A 10,625-nucleotide genomic window follows, 5' to 3' on the forward strand; every position below is an offset into this window, starting at 1 on the left:
AGAGCTACCAATTAGAGGAATAAAAAGGCATTTTGTGAAGAAAAAATCAGAGCCCTCTATCGAGTATATAGGCAACACAAACTGGGCTTGTGTGTTGTTTCATCCTCNTCCTCCTCCCCTCCCTCTCCTCCTCTTCTTAAGAATCAAAGCCCTCTATTGAGTATACAGGCAACACAAACTGGGCTTGTGTGTCGTTTCTTCTTCTTTCTCCTCCTCCTTTCTCCTTCTTCAGTAGGTGGAGGTTAAAAGTGTGATAGAAATTCTCAATTAATTAAAATAATGTGAACAACAACAGCAACAAAGAATTAGAGCCATATACCACTGCCTCAGGAATGGTGACATAGCCAGAATGCCTGATGTGCACTGCCCTGNGTCATCTGAAATCTGGCATCCCGAGCCGGTGATAAAGGTCCTTCAGCATCACCCCTTCCAAAGCCCATGCTCAGCTCTGGCAGAGGGACAAGTTCAGGACAGGTTCTTGCTGACATGGTGACCCCAGTCTGTGGTCACTCTGGCTTTGGTGCTCAGAACAGGGATGTCTGGAGGCTAGGAAGAAGGCAGACCTGAGTATACCCAAAGCAGACCTGAGATCTGGGGGCTTACAAGGAGGTAGTAGCCTGTTTACAGGTGTGTAATCACAAGTAAATTGGTCTTGACTCTACTTATAAGTGAGTCTGGCTCAGAAATTCTGGCTCAGAGAGAGCAATCTTGGTTCCCCAATCAAAAGCCCTGTGAAACCAGGTCCAGCTCCTTGACCCTCAGCTTCCACCCAGCCCTTCCCATTAGTGGGTGCAGAGAGGCAGCACTTGGGCCTGGACTGCATTACAGAGAAGTCCTCAGCCTCTTGGCTGCATCAGGCTACCTCTCCCAAAATACCTTTTCCTTAGCCAGACGGCATTTGTGTTTGACTGGAATCCAGGGCCACTGGGATCAAGACCAGGAATAGTGAGGAAGTGGATCTGGAACATAATGTCAGGAGGCACAAGGGTTCCAACCTGGCCATTGGCTGGCTGTGTCTCNTCCTAGGGACTCAACAGTTGCATCAGTAAAGTAACCCTTTTGCACACATTCCTCTCGGAGTTGGAGGAGACCAAGGCTGTACAGTGCTCTTCCTAGCTCCTGGCCCATGGGAAATAGGGGTGGCTGGCTAGGGTCATATAACTTTAACTTAGGATGCTTCTCAGGCAGGTAAATTCGGCAAGGAGGTAACAAACTCAGCAAGCACTTATGGCATGAGTGAGTCTGGTTGAGCAGGTAAGGGAGGGCTTGGGGACCCTGGGCAGAAAGTTTAGAAGAACAACCATTCGAAGAAATGACAAAGGAATATGAAGAAGGTAATTCAAGAATTTGGAGACCAGGATGCAGTTGACAGCAACCCAATTCAAACAAGCTTATCTACAGAGCAGTGCAGCAGCCCTAGGGTGGTCAGGCCTGTGAGCTTCATTCAGAAGTCTTTGGACATGTGCCCATTTCCTGCCTCCAACTCCCCAATCTTGATTCCTTTTCAGGCAGCCTTTCCCCTAGCAACTCTGCCCTCATATTCCTACCATTTAGTGACCCAGAGGAAGAACAGCTGTTTCTCAGTAGTCACCTTAGAAGTCCTCCAGTCGCTCGGCATTGAACGCTCTGGCAGCAGGAACCAGTCTGTTTCACTGAGCCATCTCTCCAGTTGCTCCCCCCCCCCCCGCCCCCAGCAGCTAAGATAACAACTGACTTAAGATCTTACTGGCCAGGTCTTAGGTCACATAACCACCCCTGGGGCTGGAGAGGTTCAGTATTCTCCCTGTAACCTAACATTGGGGTGGGCTGGGTCCCCAAAAGGACAATTACAATGGGCAGGGGTCCTGTCCTACCGTGCTGGCTAGTTTTATGTCAACTTGACACAAGCTAGAGTCATCTGAGAGGAGGAAACCTCAAGAGAAAATGCCTCTATAAGATCCTGCTGTGGCGCCTTTAATCCCAGCACTTGTGAGGCAGAGGCAGGCAGATTTCTGAGTTCAAGGACAGCCTGGTCTACAGAGTGAATTCCAGGACAGCCAGGGCTACACAAAGAAACCCTGTCTCAAAAAAACAAAAAAAGGGGGCTGGTGAGATGGCTCAGTGGGTAAGAGCACCCGACTGCTCTTCCAAAGGTCCAGAGTTCAGATCCCAGCAACCACATGGTGGCTCACAGCCATCTGTAACGAGATCTGACGCCCTCTTCTGGAGTGTCTGAGGACAGCTACAGTGTACTTACATATAATAAATAAACGGATCTAAAAAAAAAAAAAAAAAAAAAAAAAAGAAAAAGGAAATCCTAAATAAGATATCTATTGAGGAGTGCCCTGGGTCTAGGAAAGCCTAGGCCTGAGTGGAAGTAAGAAGCCAATGGGAGATGGGTGACAGAGAGGGATGAACCAGAGAGCAGCATGTGAGCGATAAACCACTGGAAGGCAGGTACTGAGTCGGGAATTATGAAAAGATGACGAGGAATAATAACCTGAAAGGCACCCAGCAGCTCATGAAAAGCCTCCAGTGGGTTAGCAGGGTAAGAGTTAGGTTAGGGGTTTCACCAGCACTTGGAGAAGAGCCACCCCTTAGCCTTCAGGAAACCTCAAAAAGATCCATGGAGCAGGGCAAGGCTGTTTCCTAAGCCCAGCTGTTATGACCCTGTGGACTGAGTCATCTGGAAGTCATTGCCTCACTGACCAGCTTGAAGGTGGTCCACCCCAATTCAACATGATACCTGCCTATGCCCTTCGTAGGGCACCTTTAGCCAGGTACCAGACATCCAAGAGGCAGTGAAATGCCCACTATGGGCAGCTCAGTCTGCTTCATGATCACACCTGCCAAGAAACACTGGTCCCTTCCCACCCTCAAGACACTGCCAAGGCCCAAAAAGGTGATACAGGGAAAGAGCACCATGTAACCTTTACCTAACTCGGGTTCCATCTCACCCTACTTGAATGTGTACATACTGTTCTGAACCTTCCTAGTCTTCCATTTGGCAAAACTGTCCATTATGTTGCACTAGTTCCTGAGGTTTAATTTCCAACATGTAGAAATCTTTTAACGCCGGGCGTGGTGGCGCACGCCTTTAATCCCAGCACTCGGGAGGCAGAGGCAGGAGGATTTCTGAGTTCGAGGCCAGCCTGGTCTACAGAGTGAGTTCCAGGACAGCCAGGACTACACAGAGAAACCCTGTCTCAAAAACACACACACACAAAAGAAATCTTTTATCCTTTATATGCTGGACACTGCAGCAACCCAAGGCTGGAAACCCACTTTTACAAGAGTTCTCCTCTGGGCAGCTGTCTCTGGGCACACCTGGCCCACCTCTGGCAGCGACTGCTAGCTGTCTAGCTGGTCTTAATGACTCGACTCCCCCGCCGGACCCCAAGCAGCCTCCAGCGCCCACAAAACAACGACAATGGTCAAGGTTGGAACCNTTTATTGCGCCCCAGGAAGGCAGCGGGCGGAGCAAGGCGCCGCACAACCCGAGCGCCTGGTGGCCATCGGCGGGCACAGTAGGCAGGAGCCGCCAGGCCATTGGCGCCGCCGGGCCGGTAACCATGGCGACGGCCGTTGCCAAGGGTGAGAGCCAATGGGGGCGTCGCCAGGGCCGTTTCAAAAACCTAAAGCAAACAGAACGCAGCATCGCTGGGGGAGGGGCGGGGGAGGGGACAGGGATCAGGGACCTGGGCCAGGCGGAACCCTACGGAACCGGTACACCGAGGGTGGGGGGGCGGAGAGGGATAGAGACAGACGGAAAACTGGACAATGTCGCCAGACCGTAGGGGGGTCACTTGCGGCCCTTGGGCACCTTGGGCACGCTGGGTTTGGCCGCCTTCTTCACTTTCTTCGTGCTGGCAGCAGCAGCCGCCTTCTTGCTCTTGTGCGCGCGCCGCTCGGGCTGCGGCCTGGCGGGCGTTCTGTCCGCCGCCGCCGTGCGCGCCTTGGGCGCGGGGCTGCTGGCCGCCGAAGCTCCGCGCCGCTCCGCGCCGCCCTCCAGCTTCTTGCGGTTCAGCTTGAAGGATCCGTTGGCGCCGGTGCCCTTCACCTGCAGCAGTGTATCGTTCTGCACCAGCGCCCGGATAGAGTACTTGAGGTAGGTGCGCCCGTTCTGCTGGTCGAACCATGCCACCTTCCTGGCCTCGGCGTAGATGCGCGCCAGAGACGAGCCGCCGCGCTCCCCCAGCTTGCGGATGGTCTCCACCACNAGCTGGCTGTACTTGCCCGGCTGGTTCTTCTTGCGGTTCTTCCTTCTCTTGGGCTGCGTGGGCGCCGCAGAGCCCCCGGCCTTGGCCGTCTTGCGGGCCGTCCCGTCGGCGCTCGTCGGCGGCAGGGCCTCCTCAAGCTCCACCGACATGGTGGCCAGCGGGTTGGCGGCAGGCGGCGCGCGGTAGCCGGGGGGCCGCGCCGGGAAGAGGAAGGCGAGGGGCCGCGGCGGCGCCGGGGGACTGGGGGCGCGCGGCGGCTCCAGGCGGGAGCGGCCGCGGCCGGGCCTGGGACCAGGCGGCAGGGCTGAGGTGCGGGCGGGGGCCGGGCCGGCCGCGGCGGGGCTGGGGGGTGGGATGCGGAGAGGAGCCTGCGGGGAGCGCGGCGGCACTGCGCGGGCTCCGGAGCTCTGGGCGTGCGCGCTGCGCTCTGGCGGAGAGCGCGCCCCGCTCCGCTTTTATTTCCCCGTGGCGGACCACGTTGAGAACAACAACAGCCTGGGCCCAGGCCAGCGCCAACTTGTGCTTCTTGGAGCGCCTTCCGCGGCCACTGGCTCCTCCGCCCGCGGCTCCCGGGCGCGGTTGCACCCTCAGCAGTGTGCCCTGGACAGCATCCGAGCCCGCTGCGCTGCGCAGAGGCGGCCTGCGCCTAGGACGGGCTCAGCGGAGCGGCGCAGAGGTGTGTACCCCAGGCTATAGGAGCGTGGAGGAGGGGGGCGCTCGATTTGTAAAGGATTAGCACGGGCCCCGGGCGGGACTCCAAGACCCAGAACTTTGCAGGCGGCAGACAAGAGTGCTCCTCAGGTACCTGAGTTGGTTCTGAGCCCAGGGGACCACAGCCCTGCCCGCAGGAAGGGCATTAATTTGTCCCAACTAACACAGGGTACGCCCTCACGCGGCCGACAGGAGCAAGGCAAAGCCCGAGAGCGTGCTGGGGCGGGGGTCTTCTCTGAATCTTAAGGGGAACAACAGAAGGGAATTGCCCTGAGGTTGCACGCCTGGCATCTCAAAGATGAGTCAGTGCAGGCACGACCACAGGGGCCTCTCCCTAGACACTTCCTCACCACTCTCTGGCCCCAAGTACCCCATTTTGTGATGCTTAAGTAGCTGTCCCTGGACCCCTCAGAATTAGATGGGGGCTCCAGGATGGAAAAGTGTAAGGTTACCCTTAAGGCATTTCCCTTCGAGGCTGTGGCAGGGGATTTGGCTTTTGAGGATCCTGCCGGCTTTGGGGGATCGAATACTGCATCCCTTGGTGAGGGAGGACTTGAAGGAGGTGGTGGTACAGGGAAGGACTGGAAAGCCTGGCAAGTCCAACGGTGGAGAGAGGGCTGTGTAGGCAATGGCCAGCCTGCGGAGGACATAGTAGACACCACTAAAGCATCCAGGCCAGCNTTGTTCCAATACATAAGCAGTTCCCTGGCCTCTTGGGTGAANAGAGGGAGCGACTGCCTGTAGATCAAGAAGGCCTAGATTCTCGGCCTTTCAAACTCAGTACTCATGGGTATGCCAGCCTCCCCGCACCCCACGACCTCNTCCCCATCAAAGGAAGGATCGTCAGGAAGTGGCCAGGGTTTAGCAGAGCCCAGAGCCCGAGTCATCCCCTTGTGATTCGTTCTCAGGAGGAGGGCCAATGGGCCTGTGAGTTTTGAGGGACAGCGAGCTATAGGGTGCAGGCTCTCCTGGACTCACTACCCTCTTTTTCTTTAAACTCCATGGGCTGATGACACTCACTCCTATCTCCAGCCACCAGGAGCCCGCTGCTGCTGCTGCTGTGTACCCTGTGTGCCGGAATGCCATGCTGCCCTCAGGCTCAGGCAGAAGCTTCAATCAGGACTGATGTTGTTCACCAGACTGATGTCTGTTGGTCCAGTCAATCTGAGGAAAGATAGACAAAGCAACGNGAGAATCTAGTTTGTCTTTCTTGCTAAGAGTCAGGAAACTTCAATACAATCGATAAGCCCAAAATTACCCACAGAGATACTGTTTTTTCCTAAGGCATCTAAACATCAAATGAACTGTAATTAATTAGGCAAGAATGCTTAGAACATCGAGTTGTTACCTTATTAGCCCTTTCCTAACATCTAAGACTGCATCCCATAAAAACATTATTTCATTCACAAAAGGAAAATTTAAGATTTTAAAAAGTGAACTAGTGCATATATTTTTACTAAACTTTTAAACTTTGCACTCTAATGGAGTGGAAACTTAAGAGTTCTGTGGAAAGTCGGTTGAATGGGGTTTTGCTGGGGCAAACGTGAAGGAATGTTTAGCTGAAGTGGACACAGGAAAAGGATGTTCTGCTCANCTAAGCACATGAAAGTAACAACACGCATGCATTGGTCCGAGTTACACTGTGGGACTCCATAGAAAAACACAACAACAAAACTTGTGGTGGTGTGCTGCGGCTTCTTGCCACGTCCGCAGACTCGGGCTCATGCGCAGAGTGATGTCAGCTGAGACAGACAGGTGCTGAGGCAAGACCTGTGGATGAGATGTGATGTTTGGAGGGTATAAATAGAATATAACTAGGACTCGATGGACAGTGGCAGAGGCTGACTTGATCTTCTCTTCCCTGAGAGGGGCACAGCCAAGAACTTCCTGGCCATTTCTCCTAGGTCCCTCCTGCTGACTGGAGCTAAGGCCGAGGCCTGGCTGTCTCTGCTAGGTAGTACCACTGCTGCTGATTGTGTTTGCTATCCTGACTACCGAGCTGGACTGCTGGTGTATCCTCGAGGTGTTTTCGAGTGGATCAAGCTGCTGATTTCCAGACAACACAGACAGGAGTTGCTCCAAAGAACCTTTCTAAGCAGGTCCACTTCCCCTGTATCCTTTCCTTTCCCCTACCTCTGGTGGGTGGTGGGCTACATGGAATGTTAAAGTGTTTAAGAACCATCATTAAAAATAGGTGTTTGAAAGAATTAAAGTTATACTTTAAGCTTTGCTTAATCTTTAAACTATATTGTAAATTATATTCTCTGAGGACTATAACTTGGAAAGTCATTGTAAAGTGTGTGTGTGTGTGTGTGTGTGTGTGTGTGTGTATGTATGTATGTATGTATGTATGTATGATGTGGCTCGCGTGCGACCACATGTAGAGCAATTATTGCCATGGGGCTTGGGTGTCTTTCTCAGTCACTCTGCACCTTATTTTCCCAAATTAGGTCTCCCACTGAAACTGCGGCTCCCCAATCCAGTGAGCCTGGATGGCCAACAAGCCCGGGAATCTGCGGGTGTCTGCCTGGCACTGCTGGAGTTATGGCTGTGCCTGGTACTGCTGGAGTTATGGCCGTGCATAGACAAGCCCAGCTGGCCCAGGGATTAGTACTCCCATCCTCCTGCCTGAGCAGCAGGCACCTTGCCACTGTTGGCAGCCCCCATCCCGTTTCCTTTTCCCTCCTCCACTTTTTCCGTCTTCCCTTTGCTTCCCCCTCCTTCCCACTCCTTCACCACCCATGCCCATGTCTTGGAACTGTGTATTATATATCCTTTTCTCAGTGGTGAAGGGACACAGCCACAACCACACTGTCACACTCAAGAGTTCCCATACTTTTTTAGGGGCCTCTATTCAGGTACAACTCATTTGCTGCTTTGATGCAGAAAAGAATGTCAGGACTAGCCAGTATGAAGCAGAGCTGGAGATTTTGTTAGGAGGATGCTCAAGAGAATGAAAGCACACCCAGGACCATAGATGTTGGCTTCAGTAATGGAGTCAAGATGAGTTCTCTTAGCATTAGCCATGTGTTCAGTTTGGTGGTTCTCAAGTAACATCTCCCAAAGAGTGCTAAGCAACCCTTCTCTTTTTCCTTCCGCCATGTACACAGTGTATGAGGATGCATTCAGTCATGTGTGTGCAGAGGAAGAAATGGGGGGACTTCCTCTGTCCCCCTTCACCTTAGTTTTCAAAGATATTTTATGTTGTGCATGTGAGTGTTTTACCTGCATGTATGTCTGTGCACCAAGAGTGTTTGGGGTCAGAAGAAAACATTGGCTCTCCAGGAACTGGAGTTACAGATGGTTGTGAGCCACCACATGTCTACTAGGAACTGAATTTGAGTTCTCTACAAGAACCTAACTGAGTTCTTTTAGCCACTGAGCCATCTCTCCAGTCCCAGTCCCTTGTGTTTTGAGACAGGGTTTCTCACTGAACCTAGAGCTCTAGTGGCAGACCAGCTGGCCAATGACACTCCAGGTCCCCACTCCCGTAACTGCGATTTTAGAAGCGCTGTCTTGCTGGGCTTTCGTGTGGGTGCTGGGAATTTGAACTCAAACCTCATGTTTTTCACATCAAAAAGCACTTCATCCACTCACTGGGCCATCTCTGTTTGATAGGTGAGGTTATTGGGCGACTCCAGCGCTGTCTTGGGTAGAATCACCTGATTAGTCAAAGCCAGGCACTGCTAGGTCTGCAGAAGGGGGTGCAGTGTGAGTCACTTTTCTGGAAATGGGGTTCCTAGGGAACCGCACATTTTTGGCTAGGGAAAGAGACTGGCCTTAACCAGTAACAGGTTGGAATTCTTGCTTCTCTGCTGGTGAGAGGCTTCAAGCAGATTCCTGGGGGAGGGGCCGCCTTCTTTCTCCCTGTCTGTCTCTTCTGCTTTCCTGCCGAATGTTGAAACTCACTAGACCCTGCTTCACTTCTGTTTTTTATATTTTGTTGTTGTTTTGTTTTGTTTTGTTTTTTGTGGGTTTTTTGTTTTTTGTTTTTTGGGATTTTTTTCGAGACAGGATTTCTCTTATATCCTTGGCTGTCCTGGAACTCACTCTGTAGACCAGGCTGGCCTCGAACTTACAAATTCCCCTGCCTCTGCCTCCCAAGTGCTGGGATTAAAGGTGTATGCCACCACTGCCCAGCCCCTGCTTCACTTCTGACTCATCTTGAAATGATTTCTGAGAAGCAGGCAAGGACCTTACTTCACATAAGTGGAGACCCCTAAAGACAAAGGGACCCCTTTTAGGTTGCTGGTAGCTATGTTGGACTGTGTATTGCTACTGCTGCTGATAAGTCTATCTCCAAACTAAACTTTCCCACATCTGCCCAAGCCTCCATCCTCACTTCACTCCAGATCTGCTAGAGGGATGTGGTGCCAGGCTCTGCTAATAGACTCCAGTGGCTGCTCACTAGGCAGTGAGCTGGCTCTGCAGCAGCCCGGGTAAGCTCTGCCCTGGCTCCAGCTTCAGCACACTCCCCTTTTTCTTCCTTATACTTCACTCAAGGCTCTTGCCTCAAGCCTGTGCACCCCAGTCTTTGGGCCTGTGTGGCAGGGGTTGGCTTTCCCCTCTGGTCAGCAGGCTGGCTCCCAGTATTATTTCCTTCATAGCACTTTCCATCATCAGGCACTGCTGCTGCAACAGCATTTTACCCATGGGCATGGCTCCAGCTTGTATTTTCTGGGTTTTTTTGTGTTTTTTTGTTTTTCCTAGATAGGGACTTGCTATTTTTTTTTTCTTTTGAATTACATTTAGTGAGGTGGGAAGGGAGAACCTACATGCCACCCACAAGTGTGTGTAGGTCAGAGACAACCAGTGAGAGCCAGTTCTTTCTTTCCATTGTGTGTGTTGTAAGGGATCACACTGTGGGTTGGCAGGCTTGATGGCAAGCCCAGGTCTTGGTGTTTTGATTGACGTCAGCTCTTAAGAGCAGAGCTGGCCCTGTGGTACCTCCTACATCCAGTCAGTTGGCACCTGAGGTGAGTGACCCTTCTCCTTGGCAATCTCGTAACTGAAAGGTTTTGGGGACTGGGCTCAAGGGACACACTGATGCAGAGTGCCATCTTGGTAGGGGATTTATTTGCATGTTAACAGCATGGAAAAAGAGTGCGGTGGGGGTTCTGGGGAGAGAGCTCAGGTCCTCGAGGCTGACTGGGAGTCCCTTAGTGCTTTCAGAAGAAGGGGGGCTTTCTACTGTGCAGCTGAGGAAGCACAGCATTGGCTGGCACCCCAGGGAAGAAGGAGTGTGTGACTGCAAAGGCGTAGGGGAAGTTGGAATGGATGACTGTCTAGTCGGGTCGAGCCCACTTAGACCCATGGCACTGTTACGGAGTCCGAGGTCTTTGAGCTTCCTTCAGGAAATGCTGTACCTGCCATTCTCTTGGAAATAGGGCACCTGAGGCTGTCAGAGGCCCACAGGTACATAGGCCCTTGGAAAGGGTTAATAGTTCCCTCAGGGCAGCTGTAGGGAGGAGGCTGCCGCAGATGGGCACTGTTGGCCTGGCAAGAATGAAGACATCGCAGCCTTCCTAATGCTGCGACTTTAATACAGTTCCTCATGTCGTGGTGACCCCAAACCATAAAATTATTTTTGTTGCTACTTCATAACTGTAACTTTGCTGTTATGAATTGTAATGTAAATCTCTGTTATCCACTGGTGACCCCTGTGAAAGGATCATTCCGCCCCCCTGAAAAGGTGGGGTGACCCCCAGGTTGAGA

The 10,625-nt window shown here is 52.5% G+C and overlaps 2 protein-coding genes across 2 annotated transcripts; one reads left to right on the forward strand and one right to left on the reverse strand.

The window, feature by feature from the left end:
• Nucleotides 1-3,413: 3,413 nt before the first annotated feature.
• Nucleotides 3,414-4,468, reverse strand: LOC110296340 (histone H1x). The gene has a single exon (XM_021165003.1). The coding sequence runs from the start codon at nucleotides 4,346-4,348 to the stop codon at nucleotides 3,782-3,784; it is 567 nt and encodes a 188-aa protein (XP_021020662.1). The 5' UTR covers nucleotides 4,349-4,468; the 3' UTR covers nucleotides 3,414-3,781.
• Nucleotides 4,469-4,553: 85 nt separating this feature from the next.
• Nucleotides 4,554-7,175, forward strand: LOC115031288. The gene is made up of 2 exons (XM_029478226.1): nucleotides 4,554-4,875; nucleotides 5,943-7,175. Exons 1-2 carry the CDS (start codon nucleotides 4,554-4,556, stop codon nucleotides 6,086-6,088), a joined length of 468 nt encoding a protein of 155 aa, XP_029334086.1. The 3' UTR covers nucleotides 6,089-7,175.
• The last annotated feature ends 3,450 nt before the right edge of the window (nucleotides 7,176-10,625 follow it).

The sequence above is a fragment of the Mus caroli genome, chromosome 6 (assembly GCF_900094665.2).
Source record: "Mus caroli chromosome 6, CAROLI_EIJ_v1.1, whole genome shotgun sequence".
Classification (NCBI taxonomy): domain Eukaryota; kingdom Metazoa; phylum Chordata; class Mammalia; order Rodentia; family Muridae; genus Mus; species Mus caroli.